Source organism: Monodelphis domestica, chromosome 4, assembly GCF_027887165.1.
Source record: "Monodelphis domestica isolate mMonDom1 chromosome 4, mMonDom1.pri, whole genome shotgun sequence".
Classification (NCBI taxonomy): Eukaryota; Metazoa; Chordata; class Mammalia; order Didelphimorphia; family Didelphidae; genus Monodelphis; species Monodelphis domestica.
The window spans coordinates 91331487-91354109 of record NC_077230.1 but is presented as its reverse complement, the minus strand read 5'-3'; the positions used below and the strand labels follow the sequence as shown (position 1 = coordinate 91354109).

Genomic DNA, 22623 nt, shown 5'->3' with positions numbered 1-22623 from the left:
TGTGACTCCTCGGACCCCAGATCCCTTTTCTCAACTCTGTTCTCTTCTATGTATTGCATTCCCCTAGGAGAAGTGTTCCACGAGGTCAAGATGGACTCATTTTTGTATTTGTATTTTTAGCAGCTTGGCACACAGTAGGCACTTAAATGCTCTTTATGTCGATAGTTTGTTGTTCAGTTCTTTCAGTCCTGACCTGTGACCCCTTTGATGGTTTTCTTGGCAAAGATACTGGAGTGGTTGTTCATTTCCTTCTCCAGCTCATTTTGCAAATGAGGAAACTGAGATAATAGGGCTAAGTAACTTAACCAGAATCACACAGCTAAGATACTGGAGTGGTTTGCCATTTCCTTTTCTAGCTCATTCTACAGATGAGGAAACTGAGGCAAACAGGGTGAAGTGACTTGCCCAGGGCCACATAACTGGTGTCTGATGTCAAAGTCACACAGCTAAGATACTGGAGTAGTTCGCCATTTCCTTTTCTAGCTCATTTTACAGATGAGGAAACTGAGGCAAACAGGGTGAAGTGACCTAGGGTCACCCAGCTAGTGAGTATCTGTGGTTGGATTCCAGGTTAGGAAGAGGAGTCTTCCTGATTCCAAGCCCAGTGCTCTCTCCACAAGCAGCCTAGCTGCCCCATGTAGATAATAGTTAACCAATAATTGCATTATTGATTGCTTCTTCTTGTGTTCTTCTTCATCCTCTTCTTCTTTCTCCTCCTCTCCTTCCCCCTGGTTCCGTTTCCCTTCCTTTTTTTATCCTTCTCAGAAGCTCCTGCTGATGAAAACAGATTGATATACGTTCACTTTGCTCCTCAGGGTTCCCTGGCTCAGCCCCAGCCGTGGTGGAAGATCCAGCTGTTCGTTTGGGAGCCGGTGCTTTTTGGGACGTGGGATGGAGTGTTCACATCCTGCATGATCAATATTTTTGGTGTTGTCCTTTTCCTGAGGACCGGCTGGCTGGTGGTGAGTCGTGGGCACCATCTGGGAGCCTCTCTGGGCTCCATTGCTCAAGATCTGCCATGTCCCAAAGCCTGGATTCAGCTTGTGCATAGATCCCTGTGTCACTGTGCTAGTAAGGCCCTGCAGAGCCTGTTCTGCAAGAGCTCTCCATCTTTTCCTGACCAAGCAAGGAGCAGGAAAGCAGCAGTACTACGCTGAACTCCTTCTCGGAGATGAACAAATTCAGCACACTTTCCTTTATGTTGTAATATTCATCTGAACCCCTCTTTAGACCCCAAAATGCAACCTTTTATTTTTTTTTAACCCTTACCTTCCATCTTGGAATCGATACTGTGTATTGGTTCCAAGGCAAAAGAGTTAGACAATGGGGGTCAAGTGACTTGCCCAGGGTCACACAGCTGGGAAGTGTCTGAGGTCAAATTTGAACCCAGGACCTTTCATCTCTAGACCTGGCTCTGTAAAGATTAAAATTTAGGGGGGACTGAGGCAGGTAGAAATTAGTTTTTCGCTGCAAGGAGTATTATATTTTTATGAGGTTTATTGAAGATTAAAATATAAAGAAAACACAAGTAAGAAAAGCACATGTCTAGGCCCAGAGAACCTATTCACGACCACTCACATCTTGCCTGCTAGGTGGAGAGGCGTGTGCTCCGAAGCGGAAGTAGAAAAAGAGATGCAGAGCCTATTCACAACCAGGTTAAATACCCCATCTTGCTCTCTGCCCAGGTGAGGTTTCAGTGAGATTAGAGGACATTCTGGGGAAGTGGAGCAAGGACTTCTGGGGACTGAAATCCTGGATCCAAGTCTCCATTTTTACATTCCCCTGTTTGATCATCATTGGAGAAAGACGTTTCCCCAAAAAGGATCATGAAAACATAATCAACTTAAACATTACAACAATTTGAGGATAAGAGGGCAACCTCCCCCCAAAACCAATAATTGCTGGACACATTGACAAAAAGCCAGTTATGGGGCAGTCCCCTTTGGCATGAAAGTATACATACAAATAAATGTTCAATCAACTACACCCAAAGTTCATTTTTGTGCAGCTTGTGGTCTGGAGGCTTCTTCATGGTGTCTTCTCCAACAGTTCAGTTTCTGGATTCAGAGAGGTAGCATCTTTATTTACCTAAAATTCTTCTCAAAAGGAATTTAAACTTTGCAATTTAAAATAATGGTATTTTTTATATTCCCCTGTTAAGAGGGTGATTGAAAAATACAGGATCACTTAGGGATGCATGGCTGAAGTATGAGGTATATCAATCAATTGGCAAGAGAAATTAAAAAGATATCAGAAAAATCCAAATAAAAAAGAAAAATTTCTGGATGAAAATATAGACTATCAAAGTCATATGTGTAAAAATTCCAAGTAAAAAGAAAAATAAATCTATAACAGGTCCTTGAATCAGGGCCCAATTAAAATGATCTAAGCAATGATGCATTTACCCAGTCAGTAGCCAGGACTACTGGAAGTTACCACACTATGAAAGACAGAAAAGGGGACCAGATTATATGAGCCAAGGTTTCGGGGATACTCATCTGTGAGTATTTTCAGAGTGAGTGCGGACACAAGGAAAGCCTATGTTGTAACAAAATGTTAAACACAGTAACCTCGAGTCTTCACAGTAGGTTCAAGACCTTTGTTTTGGCCCAGAAGTGTATCAATCCATCCTGGATTGGCATTTCTTTGGCTCTGTGCAATGGCTCGTGTGTGTATATCTTGTCCTGGAATCAAACAGAATCATTAAGCAAAGTCCTATAATTAAAAAAAAATAATTAGTGGCATCATTTTTATAGTCTCTAGCTTTTGGGGTATGCATTAGCAAATGTATCTTAAATTTATAGTACTAAAAAGTCAAAAAGTTAAAGAAAATCTTAATGTTGGTGACATGTGCTTCAAATATAAAAAGGAGAGAAAAAATAAAAAATACCTGAAATAGTATATTGCACTTGCAAGAAAATATAATAATAAAAGTCTTTAAAAATTTAAAAATATAGCTTATAATCATTGACACTGTGTCAGCTAAGAAAATATAGAATACAAGCTTTCTCACCAAAAATGAGATCCATTTCCCTTTCATCTGACCATGATCCACTGTGAGTGAAAACCAATACATTGAACAAGGTAACAATTTTAATTTTTAAAAAACAGTAGTACAAATAAGTAGTTATCAATATCCCCAAAATTCTCAATAGCCCAATTAATTACAATAGCAAACAAACACACTATCATATTTCACATAAGTTGCTGTATGGCATTTTTTTAAAAAGCCTATGAATTGATGGATATTTGTCACATTTTTTACAAACGTAGCAATCTTCCAACCTTGGTAATAAACATATTTTTAAACAAAGTAAAATTCATCTTGGGTTAAGAACATAATCAAGAAATCTATATATCATTCTGGTGGAAGTTAAGTAGTGAGCTGAAGAGTATAAATGAGAGGTGCTCCTTTTTTGGAGGCTTTTTTAGGGGTACAAATGTCCTGAGATTAATTGGCCCAGCTTCCATTCACATATTTAGAAATGCAGGAAGGTTGGGGGTTATGAAATGTATTTCACTTCAGCTATGGGCCTTACCTCGTGGTAGGGGCAGGCAAAAATGACCAGAGATTGTTAAAAAAAAATTCCAAAAATCATGTTTAAAAAACCCTTAAAATCAATTTGAGATATTTAGCACATTAAATTTTCCAAAGGTTGTTACAGCAACTGTAACCAGTTCTGATAAAGTCCATCTATCCTCTATGTGACAATTTACAAAGGCAAAAATAGAAAGGCTGTTTTTTCATAGGCTTAATTACAATGATCTCAATATGGTTATAAGGAAAAGCAACAGAATTTTAAAACTCAGTACATTAAAATAACAGTATAACAGTATAATATTTAATCCAGTAATATGTGAACTTAAAATCACAAATTTAAACCTTAAACAAAACAAACAGTAAAATGCAATAGAATACAGAGATTTGTATAAACCATTGGAGTCTGAAATGCCTTAGAATATAGCCTTTAGTCTCTTTAAAGTTCTTTGGGTTTTTTTATTTTGTTTTGTTTTTAATTATCCATTTAGATGCCTATTGTCGGAAGGCAGATTGATAAGGGGTAAGCAATGAGGTCCAAGCTATCTTCTCAGGGCCACACGGCCATGAAGTGTCTCAGGCCAGACTTTAACTGAGAACCTCCCATCTCTAGGCCTGGCTCTCAGTTCACTGAGCCACAGAGTTTTTTCCCCAAAGTTAGCTAAAAGGTTGTACAGAGCTGAATATTTTCCCTAACATGCAAGTGAAGTCAATAAAAGGATCAATGCAATTAAAAGATATCCTTGTAAAATAGCCATGCTTTTAAGTTCCTGCTTGAAAAAACTTTTCTTCTTTCCCTCTTGTCTCTCTCCCTCCTATGCTCCAATCCGCCCACGTGGAGCCAATACCCCCGTTTGTTACCAGTTGGTAGAAATGAGTCTTGAGTGATAAGCAGATCTGCTCCAAGGCTAGAGTTTGTTGGGCAGGCAGGTCACCAGGTGATTGCAATCTAGGTTGAATCAGGTAGGCCAGGTGAGCGAGAGAGAACACCAGAGTGGGCAGGGCTGGGACAGGAACGCAGACAAGCAGCAGGGCCAGGAGCCAGAGCAGGGCCAAGATGAATCAAAAGGCTAAAAAGGCTTAGAGAAACGCGACTTAGAAATCATTATCTAGGCTACCTTTTTTAAAAAATTGAGAGTCTTTTGTCCCATTAGGTCACCAACTGTAAAGATTAAAATTTAGGGGGGACTGAGGCAGGTAGAAATTAGTTTCTCTCTGCAAGGAGTATTATATTTTTATTAAGTTTATTGATTAAAATATAAAGAAAACACAAGTAAGAAAAGCACATGTCTAGGCCCAGAGAGCCTATTCACAACCACTCACATCTTGCCTGCTAGGTGGAGAGCCGCATGTGCTCCGAAGTGGAAGTAGAAAAAGAGACGCAGAACCTATTCACAACCAGGTTAAATACCCCATCTTGCTCTTGGCCCAGGTGAAGTTTCAGTGAGATTAGAGGGCATTCTGGAGAAGTGGAGCAAGGACTTCTGGGGATTGAAGTCCTGGATCCAAGTCTCCATTTTTAAAGCTCTCAATCCATTGAGCTACCCAGCTTCCCCACCCTCCCCGTTTCCTTGTTTTAAATGAGGGGACCCGACTCACTGACCTAAGTTCACTTCCAACTCTAAACCCATGAACTGATGAACTGTTTTATAGTTGCAGAAACCAAACTAAAGAAACTGAGCATACAGAGAATAAGCTAAAAATAATAATAATAAGATAATAAGTATTATTATGCTCAAGGTCATACAGAGAGCACATTTTTATTATCATTCCTATTTTATAGATGAAAAAATTGAGGCCCAAAGAGATTCATGAATTGACTTACAGTTATAAGCAGTAAAGAAGGCAGCACAAAAGCCCATTTTCCTGACTTTTATTCCTCTTTCCACTCTGACTTGGAGCTCTTCAGAATCCTTCTGATCCATAAATGAGGAGAGCCAAGGCCCCTGGTTTAGACCTGGAAGGGCCTTCATGGATTATCTCATCCAGTCAGGAATTCCCACATCATGTAGATAGTAAGTAATGGAGTCAGCAGTCCAGTCCAGGTCTCTCCACTGCCACTCCACCATAGGGAGCAGCTTATCACACAGGGATACAGTGGAGGTGAGGTGGGCTGGGCATGAGAGAGGAAAGCATTTATTCCATGATTGAACTGCCCACGAGAATGCTGGGGGTCTGAGAGGGGACCTCCACTGGCTGTTCCAGTGCACGTTGCGTAGTTTTTTCAGTTGTTCTCTTTTATGACCCCATATCAAGTGTAATTGGCAGAGATCCTGGAGTAGTTTGCCATTCCCTTTTCCAACTGATTTTACAGATTGAGGCAAATAGGGATAAGTGACTTGCCTAGGGTCATACAGCTAGGAAGTATCTGAGGCCAGATTTGAACTTGAGCCTTCCTGACTCTAGTTTTGGCACTCCATCTACTGTGCCACCTAGCTGTCTGACCACTGCATAGACAAGGAAGTAGAAGGGAAATGGTACCCTGTAGGCTAGCATCTATAGGAACAGGAATGGGAGAGGCTTTGTCATTCCTAATTCTCATCTTGTTGCTCCCTTGTAGGGGAACACCGGAGTGGTCATGGGCATGATCTTGGTCTCCTTTGTCATCCTCGTTGCCCTGGTGACTGTCCTGTCTGGCATCGGCGTTGGGGAACGATGCAGCGTTGGGAGTGGCGGTGTCTACTCCATGATTTCTTCTGTCCTAGGTGGGCGGCTCGGAGGCACTTTTGGCCTGCTCTATGTGTTTGGGCAGGTAAGCATCTGTTGCCCTGGTTCCCTCGGGCTCAGCAGGGGCTGGGCTTCTTTTTGTAACAGGTGGATAACATAAGTTCTTAGAACCATGTTCCCAGGGTCTTGTGAGAATTAAAACTAAAATACAATCACTCAAGTATTACATTTATAAGATTTATTAAAATAAAAACTAAAGTTAAAAAGGAACTAATTCAAGCTAGAATCTCGAGAAAGAGGGAGGAGTCACAGAAAGTTATATACAAATAAGGTAGACACATGTAAATGAAGGGAAAAGGATGCTGGGAAATACAAAAGGAATTCTGGGGAAGGTAGTTCTGGAGTTCAAGATTTTCCAACTATACAGTCTCTGGGACATATAGCCCAGGATACTTTGCAGGTGGCAACTGCATGCCCTTCTTTGGCTTGTCTTGGGCTTGAGGTAGGATGGTCACTTGCAAAGAATATTGTACAATGGAAAAAGAACTGACCTTCAAGTCAGAGGACCTAGCTTTGAATCCTAGCTCTAGCACAGGCAATGTCAGCAAACTTGGAACCCATTTCACTTTTTGGAACCCATGTCTTTTTAAAAATTCAATTTCATTTTATTTTCCATTCAGAATTCTCTCTCTCTCCTATTTCTCCCTCCCTTCTTTTGTTGAGTAGCCAAGAAAAATGGAACTGCATAGTAAAGCAAAATAAATTCCCACATAAAAAAAAGGAGGAAGGAAAATGAAGAAAATATTCTTTACTCTGTACTCTGAATTCATTGTTTATTCTGTTTGGAGATAGATTGCATGTTTCATCATGAATTCTTTGGAATTGTGGTTGTCTTGAGTTGATCAGAGTTCCTAAGTGTTTACAAGTTGTTTGTCTTTACAATATTGTTGTCATTGTTTAAATTGTTCTGCCTCTGCTGGTTTCACTTTTTTATCTGTTCATACAAATCTTCCCAGGTTTCTCTGAAACCATCCCCTTCATCATTTCTTACAGCATGATTGTACTCTGTCACCTTCATTTACCATAACTTCTTCAGTCATTCTTTTCTCGATAGGTATCCCTGATTCTTTGCCACTCCAAAAAGAATTAGTACTATACATACTTTTTTTCCTTGGACCATTTCATCATATTTAAAATGAGAAATTTGCACTAAATTACTTCTGAGGTCTCTTCTAACTATAAACTTCTGGATTTGTGTTCCTATGACTATTTCCATTTTATATCTTTGTATATATATATAAACACATATGTAATATGTATGTGTACATGTATTTTAATATATGTGTTTGCACCTCCATACACATAATAGAAGTAGTCCATTATAATGAATAGTTGCCGGCCTCAGAGTCAGGAAGACCTGTGTTCAGGATGCAGTCTTTGCCGCATACCAAGTGTATGACCTGGGCAAGAGACTTCAACTCTCAGTGCCCCGGCGACTCTGAGTTTCAGGAAAGGTCCTGACCTGCACAGCTAGAGGAAGTTCCTGGGTGGGTGGGGAGAAAGCATCTCTATCCTGCAAAAACCATATGTCTGGTAAAAAGAAATCCCACAAAAAACACAACACTGCCCCATCCACCATCATTTCCTAATAATGTCATTAAATCCAATTCCCACCTAATGTTGAAATACTGATACGATCTTTTGATCCAGTAATATCACTCCTATGTCTGTATCCCAAAGAGATAAAAAAATGGGAAAGGACTGGTTTGTACAAAAATACTTATGGCTGCTCTTTTTGTTGTGTCAAAGAATGGGAAACTAAAAGGATGTCCCTCGATTGGGGAATGGCTGAACAAATTGTGGTATATGATGGTGATGGAATACTATTGTGCTCTAAAGAATGATGAATCAATGGATTTCTATAAGAACCGGGAAGACCTCCATGAACTGATGTGGAATGAAATGAGCAGAACCAGGAGGACGTTGTCCACAGTAACAGCAATACTGTGGAACGATCAACTGTGATAGACTGAGCTACTCTCAGCAATCCAGGACAATTCTGAGGGATTTATTACAAGGAATGCTCTCCACCTCCAGAGAAAGAAGTGTGGGAGTAGAAATGCAGAAGAAACCATATGATTTATCTCTTGTTTATTTGGATATATGTTTTGGGATTTTAGTTTTATAAGATTTTTCACTTATTTATGAAAATGAATAATATAGAAATATGTTTTGTATGATATTACATGTATAACTCATATTGAATTGTTTACTATCTCCAGGAGAGGAGAGGGAAAAAGGGAGGGAGACAAAAGGATCATATAACTTTAGAAAAGTTATGTAGAAATTTGTTATTAAAATAAAAAAATAAAAAAAAATGAAGCACTGATATGTAGCTTTGTTTTGCTGAGTGTCTATTTTCAACTTTGATCATCTTCTTTGGTACTGCTGGTCCCTTCAATTTCATCCAGCCTAGTAATTACTTTTTTTAAAGCCCTTACCTTCCATCTTAGAATTAATACTGTGTATTGGTTTCAAGGCAGAAGAGTGGTAAGGGCTAGGCAATGGGAGTTAAGTGACTTGCCCAGGGTCACACAGCTAGGAAGTGTCTGAGGTCACATTTGAACCCAGGATCTTCCCTTAGAGTTAGTTCTCAATCCACTGAGCCACCTAGCAGTCAGAACCAAATTAAAAAAAAAAGTTTTATTGATATATTTTGTTTTTAGTGTCATCATTTTCAGATGTACCACTTAATTTTTCTCACCCTCCTAGTGAGAAACAAAGTCAACTATCATTTATTATCTATCCGCTATGTATCAGGCACTGTGTGAAGCCCTAAGAATATAAAGAAAAATATATAAAGAAAGACAAGAGACAGTTCCTGTTCTCAAGGAGCTTGCAACAAGGAACATGCAAACTATGTGGAAACAAGCTATATACAGGAAAAATTGCAGCTAACCTCAGAGGGGAACTACTACTATTAAGAGAGATCATCTGGAGAAGGTAGGATTTTAGCTGGAATTTAGCTAAGAAAACCTAGAGGCAGGACTGAGGTTTGAGAGACATTTATGCATGAGGGACAGCCAAAGGAAATCCCTAGAGTTGGATGGATGGAGTGTCTGGTGCAGTGGACAGCAAGGAGGTCAGTTATTGGATTGCAGAATAAGTGGAGTAATGTGTAGAAAGACTGGAAAGGGAAGGAGATACACGTTATGAAGGGCATTAAACTCCCAAACAAAGGAATTTCTGTTTGATCTAAGAGGTGATAATGAGCCACTGCAGTTTACTGAATAAGTGAATGATGATATCAGTTGTCTAATTCAGGAGGATCAATTTGGTGGCCATGAAGAGGATGGCTTGGAGTGGGGAAGATACTTCAAAGGGGCAGATCAGTACATAGTATTGGTTCCAAGATGGAAGGTAAGGGTTTAAAAAAAAGAAGCTTGTGGGGGCAGCTGGGCTCTTGAAATAATACAGATGTGAGGTGAGGAAAGCATGCACCAAGATGTTGACTATACGAATGGAGAGAAAATCAGTATAGCAAAACCAAATGATTTAAGAATCCCGTCTGATTGTGGATATGCATCTTTACAGACTCTCCAAGGAAAAGGGGGAGCTGTTTTTTCTTTATTTGTCATTGAATTATGCAATGTTGTTTTGTTTTAGTAGCCTTTTCATTTATATTATTCAATCCTTGTATATGTCATTTTCCTCGCCATGCTTGCTTCATTTTGCATCAGTCCTGATCATTCTTCCCATATTTTTCTGAATTAATATGCTTGTCATTTCTTATGGCACAATAATATTCGACCACATTCATATGCCACAATTTGGTTGTCTATTCTCCAATCAGTGGGTAGTTATCCTGTTGCCTTTTTCACCCCTGACATGTAATTTTCCTGGGCACAGCTGCAGTGTTGCCATTTTTTCCCCAGAGAGTGATAGGGAGCAGCTTCCTGCATCTTAAGACATTATTCTCTACCCTAGAATTCCATGAAATAACCAGGGAAACCCCAAACTTGGCTTCTGGGGCCTATTTTACAATGTGGAGAGAGAGCACAAATGGCTCTCTAATATGGACCACTGTCCCCCAAATTCTAAACCACGAGACAGGACATTCCCATCTCCACCCCAATGGATGAAAGGCTCTTTGATAGTAGGCAAATGAATGGGAAATACTGATTCCTAGTTAGCTGAAACACAAAGATGCTGCCTGAACTCTAAAGAGACAAAATGTGGCCATTGAGTACCTAGCTCCCTGCGCGATGAAAAAGCCCTTTATGATAGTATGTGGGGAGACAGGGTTCAAAAAACAATTTAAAGCCAAGACTAAGAGGGCATGACTGCCTCATAGTGTAGCTTGCTTTTTGTTGTTGTTGTTTTTTTTGCTGAATATTTCAGTGTAAGGCATTAATATTACATTAGGAGAGAACTCTAAAGGAATAGGTGTGTGTGTGTATGGGTGACAGACAGATGGACAGCACTTGCTTTTCCCAGAGAAAAATCTTTTGGGGATAATGTGTTTGAGATGGCAATAATCATGAGAACCGCTTTATTGCCAGAGTGGAGATTTGTAGTGATTTTCTGTTTCATTACTATTCTTCAACTAGGCAGGCTGCGAGTTGGGCATAAAAAGTCATCATTTTTCTCTCCTTTTCCCAGAGGAGGAAATAGACCAATCCCTAAAAATAAGCATCATTGGCAGGAACCTGGGAAAGGTTCGAAGCCTTAGTGAATCTTCCCAGTTCAGCAGAGCCACCTCTAGGTGTAGAGGGCCCCAAGGACAAAGAGAAGAAACTACACACCAAAATTACCCACAAGAGAGGGAAGCAAAACCCCAAACTACTAGAAAACGGAGAGATGGTGGTACATGTAGAAGTGGAAATGTTTCTACATGGATAATAAGAGTAAAATTAAAAGCACATTTTCTTTTTAAAACTTAATTTAAATTTTTAAGCATTTATTTTCTCCCTCTTCTGAACCTCACTAGAATCAATTACCAAATGGAGTCAGAATCCATTTGATTTTTCTTAGGATTTATTTTTCCTTCTCCATTAAAACATAGTATTAGTAAATGAGTTAATAATAATAATGGTTAGCATTAGCTATACCAATAAGCTCTGAAAAAGACATTGAAGGAATTAGATTAGACAATGAGGAAACAAAGTTATCACTATTTGCAGATGATATGATATACCCAGAGAAACATAGAGCATCAATCAAAAAACTAAGAGAAATAATGAACAACTTAACAAAGTCACAGGATACAAAATAAACTCACATAAGCCATCAGCATTTCTGTTGACCATCAATAAGGTCCAACAGCAAGAGATAGAAAAACAAGTGCCATTCAAGAGAATTCTAGACAATATAAAATTCCCACCAAAACAAACCCAGCCATTATGTGAACACAATTGCAAAACACTCATCACACAAACAAAATCAGACCTAAACAATTAGGAAAACATTCATTGCTGATGGATAGACCAAGCCAACATAATAAAAATGAATCTTACCTAAATTGGTTTACCTATTCAGTGCTGCACTAATCAAACTATCCAAAAATTATTTCAGAGAGCTATAGTATGGAGAGACAGAGACAGGTGCGTGTGTGAGTGTGTGTGTGCACGCTGTGCTCCATTCATGGGCAGTCAGGTGTCTAGTGTCGAGAGCTCAGTGTAAGTGTTCCTGCCTTAGGACTCAGAGTTCTCTCTACTTCCCCGCCACTCCCAAATCCCATTGACAATGGGTTTTCCTCACACAACCTTCACATGAATTTCTTGAATTTCTAATACAATTTAGTGTTATTTTGTATTTTATTTATTTGTTTATACTTTGCTTATGTTTATTTAGCTACTGGATGATATAGTAGTTACAATTTTTCAGGTTTTTATGGTGTGCAAAGTTTTTAAAATGTTATCTTGCCTGATCTTCACAACGGTCCTTTGAAGCTGGTGCTTGCTATTATCATCATTTTAGTTGGGGAAACTGAGGCTGAGAGGTTGAATAATTTCCCTAGGATCATACTGATATTAAATGTTTGAGGTAGGATTTGTTTTCTGAAATTAAATTTTATTTTTTCAATGAACAAGCAGTTTTATTCTCTGCCTCTTTCTATCTCTCTCTTTTCCTTCTTCTCTCCCAACCCCTGTCACATACACACACGGAGACAGACAGACACACACCTTCTCTCTCATCTATCTCCCTAAGCCCACTGGAAAAACAGAAACAAAATCCTTACAAATACGCATAGACAGCCAAAACATTTGTTGTTTTATTATTATATTATATTACATTACATTACATTATATTATATATCATATAATATAATTTGTTATATAAATTTATTTTATTATATTCATTTTGTATATATTCTTTATGATATACATTTGTTGTTTTATTATTATATTACATTATATTATATAATTTGTTATATAAATTTATTTTATTATATTCATTTTGTCTACATTCTTTATCATATACATTTGTGTTTTATTATTATATTATTACATTATTACATTATACAATTTGATATCTAAGTTTATTTGATTAAATCATTTTGTCTATATTCTTTATCATACACATTTGCTGTTTTATTATTATATTACACCATTATATTATACAATTTGTTACATACACTTACTTTATGATATGCACTCATCTGCACTCTGCCGCTCTTTGGGCGCCCTCTCGGGTTCCAGGAGAGCTGCGGGAGCCCGTCGGTGCGGGTGACCTTGTCCTCCTCCTCTGCTCTGACACCCGACTCCAGCGGCGGCCTCGTGGGCGCCCCGGCCCGGCAGCTGTGTCTGGAGTGGCACTGCCCCTCCCGGAGCCCTGGCCGCACGGAGCGGGCGCTGCTGACTGGGACCCCTCTTCAGTGTGTTGCAGGCGCCATGTACATCACGGGCTTTGCGGAATCCATGGCGGCCGTGCTGGGCCTCAGGACCATCTGGGCGGTGCGAGGCATTTCCCTGGCGGTGCTGGCGGGGCTGCTGGGCATCAACCTTGCTGGCGTGAAATGGATAGTGCGCCTGCAGCTGCTGCTGCTCTTCCTGCTGGCCGTGTCCACGCTGGACTTCGTGGCGGGCTCGTTCACACACCTGGACCCAGGTAAGCGCCTCGCGATGGAGGCTGAGCGAGCCCTCGTCCTCGGTGAGCCAGTTGTGCTTCCTGAGGCCGAGTGGGCTCCGAGCTGACTGTGGCCGGGTCCGTTGGGGTGTGTAACGAAGGGGAGTCCGGCTACTTTGCCTGAAAGAATGTGGCCTGTGCAAGGTGAGCGGTACTATTTTGTGATCTCATGCTCTGAACGTCCAGACTTTGCCCAGGCAGGATTACTTGAGACAGCAGGTAGCGGACTTTTCCGATGACTTTGTGTGCTTTTAAAAACCTCCTTATTAAAAAAGCCAACTTTAAATCTTAAAGAAGAAAGTAGGTAGTTCTCAAAAGCAATATTTTAGGGGCTAGCTAGGTGGTTCGATAGATCAAGAGCCAGGCTTAGAGATGGGAGGTCCCGGGTTCAAATTTGGCCTCAGACCCTTCCTAGCTGTGTGACCCTGGGCAAGTCACTCATCTAGCCCTTACTGCTTTTCTGCCTTGGAATCAATATAAAAAAAAAGGAGAATGAATACTGTGTATTGGTTCTAAAGCAGAAGAGTGGTAAGGGCTAGGCAATGGAAGTTAAGTGACTTCTCTGCCTTGGGACCAATATACTGTATTGATTTGAAGACAAAAGGTACGGGTTAAAAAAAAAAAGCAATATCTTAAAAAAACACCTAGATACAGTTTGGTGTCTTTTATTTTACTCTGCACTGGCTAGTCGTGATCAGTTCTTACTCTAGCATGGATTTTCTTTCTAGATCTTTCTAGAATCTTCTCTCTTTTCACCTTGAATCTTTATTTGTTATTGTTCCATTGTTTCAATCATGTCTGGCTTTTTGTGACCCCATTTGGAGTTTTTGTTGTTGTGGTTTTGGCAAAAATACTGGAATAGTTTGCCATGTCTTTCTCCAGCTCATTCTATAGATGAGGCAAACAGGGATAAGTGACTTGCCCAGGGTCACACAGCTAGTGAGTATCTGCAGCCATATTTACCTCATGAAGGTGAGTCTTCCAGAGTCCATGCCCAGCACTCTATCCACTGTGCCACCTAGCTAACCTTGCATCTTTATACTTCAAGTTACAGACAATTCAGAGGTGGGCCAGGTGAGTCCTGCTTTCAGCTCGAGTGCTTCAGGGCTGCAGATCCTTTGGGGATCAAAAAGCCTTGCCTTCCTTCTTTTCCAATGGGCAGAAGTGCCCCGGACCGTGGCACATTAGGGTGCCCACTGGAGGCTCCATAGTTGGGAAGACCCGCCCTTCACGAAGTCTCCATGCCGTACTTCTGCGCTTTCTCTTCATTAGATCTCATACTTCTTCCAAGCCTTCTGCCCAGTATGGTTTGTTCGGAGCTCTACGCTTTGGGAGAGAAAGAAATGTGCTCATTTATTAATTAAAACACAGACTACTAGTTTCCCTTTCCAAATGCCATTCTCTCCTGCTCGTACTTGTAATGATTAGCACATGTAGAGCACTTTGAAGGTTGTCAAGCACCTTGCACATGTTCTCTCATTTGATTTAATCTTCCTAACAACTCTATGAGATAGATAGAATTATTGCCTCCATTTTACAGGTGAGGAAACTGAGGCTGAAAGAGGGTAAGTGATTTGCCCAGTGTCCTACAGTTGCTAAGTATCTGAGGCAGAGTTTGAACTCACGTTCTTCCTGAGTTCAAGGATAGCATGCTGTCCATTAGACCATTTATCTCCCTCCATCCCTTTTCTTTCTTTTTTTTTAAAATATATTTTATTTGATCATTTCCAAGCATTATTCGTTAAAGACATAGATCATTTTCTTTTCCTCCCCCCCCAACCCCCCATAGCCGACGCGTAAGTCCACTGGGCATTAGATGTTTTCTTGATTTGAACCCATTGCTTTGTTGATAGTATTTGCACTAGAGTGTTCATTTAAAGTCTATCCTCTGTCATGTCCCCTCAACCTCTGTATTCAGGCAGTTGCTTTTTCTCGGCGTTTCCACTCCCATAGTTTATCCTTTCCTTATGAATGGTGTTTTTTTTCTCCTGGATCCCCGAAAGTTGTTCAGGGACATTACACCGCCACTAATGGAGAAGTCCATTACGTTCGATTATACCACAGTGTATTAGTCTCTGTGTACAATGTTCTCCTGGTTCTGCTCCTCTCGCTCTGCATCACTTCCTGGAGGTCGTTCCAGTCTCCATGGAATTCCTCCACTTTATTATTCCTTTTAGCACAATAGTATTCCATCACCAACATGTACCACAGTTTGTTCAGCCATTCCCCAATTGATGGGCATCCCCTCATTTTCCAGTTTTGGGCCACCACAAAGAGCGCAGCTATGAATATTTTTGTACAAGTCTTTGTGTCCATTATCTCTTTGGGGTACAGACCCAGCAGTGCTATGGCTGGGTCAAAGGGTAGATATTCTTTTGTCGCCCTTTGGGCATAGTTCCAAATTGCCCTCCAGAATGGTTGGATCAGTTCACAGCTCCACCAGCAATGAATTAATGTCCCCACTTTGCTACATCCCCTCCAGCATTCATTACTTTCCTTTGCTGTCATGTTAGCCAATCTGCCAGGTGTGAGGTGATACCTCAGAGTTGTTTTGATTTGCATCTCTCTGATTATAAGAGATGTAGAACACTTCTTCATGTGCTTGTTAATAGTTTTGATTTCTTTATCTGAGAACTGCCTATCCATTTCCCTTGCCCATTTATCAATTGGAGAATGGCTTGATTTTTTGTACAATTGATTTAGCTCATTATAAATATGAGTAATTAAACCTTTGTCAGAGGTTTCTATGAAGATTTTTTCCCAATTTGTTGTTTCCCTTCTGATTTTAGTTATATTGGTTTTGTTTGTACAAAAGCTTTTTAGTTTGATGTAGTCAAAATTATTTATTTTACATTTTGTGATTCTTTCTATATCTTGCTTGGTTTTAAAGCCTTTCCCCTCCCAAAGGTCTGACATGTATACTATTCTGTGTTTACCCAATTTACTTATGGTTTCCTTCTTTATGTTTAAGTCACTCACCCATTTTGAATTTATCTTGGTGTAGGGTGTGAGGTGTTGATCTATTCCTAGTCTCTCCCACACTGTCTTCCAATTTTCCCAGCAGTTTTTATCGAATAGTGGATTTTTGTCCCAAAAGCTGGGATCTTTGGGTTTATTGTATACTGTCTTGCTGAGGTCGCTTGCCCCAAGTGTATTCCACTGATCTTCCTTTCTGTTTCTTAGCCAGTACCAAATTGTTTTGATGACTGCTGCTTTGTAATATAGTTTGAGGTCTGGGACTGCAAGGCCCCCATCATATGTGTTTTTTTTCATTATTTCCCTGGATATCCTTGATCTTTTGTTCTTCCAAATGAACTTTGTTATGGTTTTTTCTAAATCGGTGAAGAAGTATTTTGGTAGTTCAATGGGTATGGCACTAAATAGATAAATAAGTTTGGGTAGGATGGTCATTTTTATTATATTGGCTCGTCCTATCCATGAGCAGTTAATGTTTTTCCAATTGTTCAAGTCTAGTTTTAGTTGTGTGGCGAGTGTTTTGTAGTTGTGTTCATATAGTTCCTGTGTTTGTCTTGGGAGATAGATTCCTAGGTATTTTATTTTGTCTAAGGTGATTTTGAATGGGATTTCTCTTTCTAGTTCTTGCTGCTGAGCTGTGTTGGAGATATATAGAAATGCTGATGACTTATGTGGGTTTATTTTGTATCCTGCAACTTTGCTAAAGTTGTTGATTATTTCAATTAGCTTTTTGGTTGAATCTCTAGGATTCTTTAAGTAGACCATCATGTCATCCGCAAAGAGTGATAACTTGGTCTCCTCCTTGCCTATTCTGATGCCTTCAATTTCTTTATCTTCTCTAATTGCTACTGCTAGTGTTTCTAGTACAATGTCAAATAGTAGAGGTGATAATGGGCATCCTTGTTTCACTCCTGATCTTATTGGGAATGCATCTAGTTTATCCCCATTGCAGATGATATTAGCTGTTGGTTTTAGATATATACTGTTTATTATTTTTAGGAATGACCCTTCTATTCCTATGCTTTCTAGTGTTTTTAATAGGAATGGGTGTTGTATTTTATCAAAGGCTTTTTCTGCATCTATTGAGATAATCATGTGGTTCTTGCTAGTTTGCTTGTTGATGTGGTCAATTATGTGGATGGTTTTCCTAATGTTGAACCAGCCCTGCATCCCTGGTATGAATCCTACTTGATCATGGTGAATGATCCTTCTGATCACTTGCTGGAGTCTTTTTGCTAGTATCCTATTTAAAATTTTTGCATCTATATTCATTAGGGAGATTGGTCTATAGTTTTCTTTCTCTGTTTTTGACCTGCCTGGTTTTGGAATCAGTACCATGTTTGTGTCGTAAAAGGAGTTTGGTAGAACTCCCTCTTTGCTTATTATGTCAAATAGTTTGTATAGTATTGGGGTTAACTGTTCTCTGAATGTTTGATAGAATTCACAGGTGAATCCATCAGGCCCTGGGGATTTTTTCTTAGGAAGTTCTTTGATGGCTTGATGGATTTCAATTTCTGATATGGGATTATTTAAGAATTCTATTTCCTCTTCTGTTAGTCTAGGCAGTTTGTATTTTTGTATATATTCATCCATTTCTCCTAAATTGGTGTATTTATTGCCATATAATTGGGCAAAGTAATTTCTAATGATTGCCTTAATTTCCTCCTCATTGGAGGTGCTGTCCCCCTTTTCATCTTTAATGCTGTGAATTTGCTTTTCTTCCTTCCTTTTTTTAATTAGATTGACCAGTACTTTGTCTATTTTGTTTGTTTTTTCAAAGTACCAGCTTCTTGTCTTATTTATTAAATCAATAGTTCTATCACTTTCGATTTTATTAATTTCTCCCTTAATTTTTAGGATTTCTAATTTGGTTTTCTGCTGGGGGTTTTTAATTTGATCGCTTTCGAGTTTTTTCAATTGCATTTCCAATTGATTGATCTCTGCTCTCCCTTGTTTGTTAATATGAGCTTTCAGGGATATGAATTTGCCTCTGATTACCGCTTTGGCTGCATCCCAAAAGGTTTGAAAGGATGTTTCGCCATTGTCATTTTCCTTGATGAAATTATTAATTGTTTCTATGATTTCTTCTTTAGCTAAACGGTTTTGGAGTATCATATTGTTTAATTTCCAATTGGTTTTAGATTTGGTTTTCCATGTACCATTACTAATCATTATTTTTATTGCCTTGTGATCTGAGAAGGCTGCATTCATTATTTCTGCTTTTTTGCATTTGTGTGCTATGTTTCTGTGACCTAATGTATGGTCAATTTTTGTGAATGTGCCATGTGGTGCTGAGAAGAAGGTGTATTCCTTTTTATCCCTATTTATTTTTCTCCATATGTCTATTAATTCTAATTTTTCTAAGATTTCATTCACTTCTTTTACCTCTTTCTTATTTATTTTTTGATTTGATTTATCTAAATTTGATAATGGTTGGTTTAAGTCTCCCACTAGTATGGTTTTATTGTCTATTTCTTCCTTCAATTCTCCTAGTTTCTCCATTAGAAATTTGGGTGCTATATTATTTGGTGCATACATGTTGATTAATGATATTTCCTCATTGTCTAGAGTCCCTTTTAACAAAATATAATTACCTTCCCTATCCCTTTTGATCAGGTCTATTTTTGCATTGGCTTTATCAGATATCATGATTACCACTCCTGCCTTCTTTCTATCAGTTGAGGCCCAGAAGGTCTTACTCCATCCTTTAATTCTGACCTTGTGGGTGTCAACCCGCCTCATGTGTGTTTCTTGAAGACAACATATGGTAGGGTTTTGGATTCTAATCCATTCTGCTATTCGTCTACGTTTTATGGGTGAGTTCATCCCATTCACGTTCAAAGTTATGATTGTCATTTGTGGACTCCCTGGCATTTTGATTGCCTTCCCTAATTCTAACCTTTTCTTCTTCGGCTCTACCTTTTAGTCCAGTGATTTACTTTGAATCAGTGCCCCTTGTCCCCTCCCTTGATGTTTCCCTTTTTAGTCCCTCCCTTTTTCTTCCCTCCCCCTCCCCCCTCTCTTTCCCTCCCTTTTTGTTCTCCCTCTCCCCCTCCCCCCCTTGGTTTTCCCTTCTCCTTACCCTTGTTGGGTAAGATAGAATTCAAGATCCCAATGGATCTGGATGTTTTTCCCTCTCAGAGTTGATTTCCCTGAGATTGAGGTTTAAGTAACCCCCCCCCCTCCTCTTCCTCTCCTTCTTATAGGAGTTTTCTTCCCCTCCCCTTCCCCTGTGAATCTTTGTGTGAGAACCATTATTCTATTTGGTCTTTCTTTACCCCCTATTTATACATTACATTTTCCCCACATATTAGTATACATAGGTTGATATAAATGTAGTCCTTATAGAAGAGAGTTTGAGTAAAAGAAGATAACATTTTTCCCCCTTTCCTTAATATTTACCTTTTCAGGTATTCCTTGCTCTTTGATTTTCGGTATCAAACTTTCCACAGAGCTCTGGTCTTTTCTTTGCAAAAAGTTGGAAGTCTTCTATTTTGTTGAATGCCCATACTTTCCCTTGGAAGTATATAGTCAGTTTTGCTGCGTAGCTGATTCTTGGTTGGAGACCCAGCTCTCTTGCCTTTCTGAAGATCATGTTCCATGCCTTACGATCATTCAGCGTAGAACTTGCAAGGTCTTGTGTGATCCTGATTGGCATTCCTTTATATCTAAATTGTCTTTTTCTGGCTTCCTGTAGGATTTTTTCTTTTGTTTGATAGCTTTGGAATTTGGCAATTACATTCCTGGGAGTTGTCTTTTGGGGGTTTAGTGTAGAAGGTGTTCTGTGAGCTCTGTCAGTGGCTGTATTGCCCCCTTGTTCTAGAATCTCTGGGCAATTTTCTTTGATTATATCTTGTATCACCATGTCCAGTTTGGTGTTTATTTCTGGCTTTTCTGGGAGTCCAATTATTCTTAAATTTTCTCTTCTCCCCCTGTTTTCCAGATCTATCACCTTATCGGTGAGATATTTTATGTTCTCTTCTAATTTCTTGGTGTTTTGGCTTTGCTTTATTAGTTCTTGCTTTAAAGCCTGGTTTTCTTTTACAGTTTGGTCAAACTGGTTTTGTAGATGCGTGAATTTCTTTTGCATCATTTCCCACTTTTCCTCCCAGAGGGCTTCCATCTTTTTGGTCCTTTCTGATTCAAATTCTTCATGGGTTTGTGGAGAGTTTCTATTTCCTTTGGAAGATTTTGGAGAATTTTCTTGTATATCTTCTTCTATCTGCTCTGTATTTTGTATTTTGGCTCCATAGAATGTGTCCAGAGTCGCCCCTTTCTTCTTATTTTTCTTGGTATTTTGGGGCTTCTGTGTTTCTGTGGAGTTTGTCATCTCTGAACGTGGAGGATTGGCTTTTCTTGTCTTTGTCTGGTGATCAGAGGCTTTAGTCCTGGGCAGATGTTGGTTCTATGAGCGTTCCCTGGGTTAAACTGAATATGCCTCACTGGAACTGGAATGGAAGGGTCGGACCACGAGGCCACACTCTCCCCCTGGCTCGATTTCCGGAAGTTGCCTTCAGAATCCCTGGCCGTGAGGCTGTTTCGTCGGCCTGCGGGGGGATGGGCTGCCGCTTCCCCAAGCTCCGAGAGCACAGACTTTCACTGAGACTTGGATAGCAGGATCCAGCCCGTGAGGCTGTCTTGCCCGCCCTGAGGGTTGCTGTTGTTTTGACCAGCTCTCTGCAGCGGAGGCCCCAGGCAGTAACTTTCACCCGGACCGACCGGCTCTTTGCAGCGGAAGCCCCAGGCAGTAACTTTCACCCGAACCGACTGGCTCTCTGCAGCGGAAGCCCCAGGCAGTAACTTTCACCCGGACTGGGACTTGGGTAGAAGACCCTGAGGGTTGTTGTTCCTCAGACCCTGCTCTCTGAGCCCGGCCGGCTGCCGCTTCCGGGAGCCTTGGACTCTGCGCTCCTACCCCTGAGGTCCGAGGGATCTCGGGTTCTGGCTTTTAAGGGGAGCCGTACCTTTTGAACCGGGTCCAGGTCCAGGAGGAGGGTTCCCAGGGTCTGTGCTGTTGATCGTTTTGAATTTCGGCGCCTTAGGAGCTTCTAGTTTGAGATCGGTCGGGAAGGGTTTTCCGGAGATCTGAACTTCAGCTTTCTCTAAGCCGCCATCTTAACCGGAAGTCCCTCCATCCCTTTTCAGCTAATATTAGAAAGAAACTTCCAGGAGAGGAGAAAGACAGTATCAGATCCTCTGTGCCTAGATTTCTCCGCCTCTGTACCTGCGGCTGCCACGGGAAAGTGATTCATTTTGCAGGAGGATTGATGCTGTTTGTCTTTCTGAATCCTCTAAGCTGGCGATGGATGCCTTTTCCTCCCAATTGGAGTATTTCTAGGTGGCTTTTTTGGTGCTCCAGGTTGCCAAAATAACCTTTCTAAGATCTCACCGTGTCACGGCTCAAAAACCTTCAATGCATGCCCTCACCCCTTTAGGATAAATGCAGACTCCTTAGCCTAGCAGTTAGCGTCATTCTCTGCCTCCCCCTACCTAATATTTTAGTCCCATTTCACATGGCTCCCCTTGACAACTTTAGGGCTCTAAAGAAACGGAACTGCTCGCAGTCTCTTGAACTCAAAATGCTATTTCCCGGCCTCGTGTGTTTGCACAAGCCGTTCCCTCATACCTGGTGCCTGGAACATATTCCCTCCTCCTCTTCCCTTTTCAGAAATCTTATCTTCCTCCAAGGCTCAGCCCAGACACCATCTTTTCTGTGTAGACGTCCTTCACTCCTTTCTCAAATTTTCTGAAGTTAATTTGGTCATTCCTTCCTTTGCCCCCCTCATTCCTCAATTTGAAGTACATTTCACTCTACATAGGCAAGTCTGTCCCTCCCTGCCCCTGAGAGAATGTAAGGTCCCCAGAAGCTAGCACGCTACCTTGCGCCCAGTCGATGCTTAGTAAATATTTATTGCTTTGTCCAATTATTGAAGTGAAAAGAAAGCGAATTTGAATTCAGTGTAAGGAAGAACGTGTTTAAGCTAACTGAGCAGCAATGGAATGAACAATCAAATGAGATCATAGCAGTAAAATATTTAATAAAGTGCCCGGCATATAGTAAACACTATATAAATTTTATTATTATGGTACTAAGTTTCCCATCCCTGGAAGCATCCAAGCAAAGAATTATAGGCCAAGTCAGAGTACAAACGCTGCGTTCTTTAGAGGGCTACTTGTCAAATATTCATGGATCCGTTTCTTGGATCATTTCAAGCAAACTCCCTTATCTCCATGTTTATTCTGCCTTCCATTTCCCTAATAATCCTTTATCCAGTTCTCCACATGGGAATCATTCTTCCTTGGAGCAGGGCGGC

General features: G+C 40.2%; 1 protein-coding gene across 2 annotated transcripts in view; it reads left to right on the top strand.

The window, feature by feature from the left end:
* The window catches only part of LOC100020503 (solute carrier family 12 member 8), a 40566-nt gene extending 25675 nt beyond the window's left edge, over positions 1 to 14891 (top strand). Inside the window, exons 4-6 of one of the 2 annotated variants that reach the window (XM_056793579.1) lie at positions 816 to 962; positions 6099 to 6290; positions 13084 to 14891. In XM_056793579.1, the coding sequence (XP_056649557.1) occupies positions 816 to 962; positions 6099 to 6290; positions 13084 to 13401 (657 nt within the window). In that variant the 3' untranslated portion in view covers positions 13402 to 14891. Of the gene's footprint in view, positions 1 to 815; positions 963 to 6098; positions 6291 to 8014; positions 8588 to 13083 lie in introns of those variants that run through there. The other variant, XM_056793580.1, reaches the window with a different exon arrangement.
* Positions 14892 to 22623: the final 7732 nt, after the last annotated feature.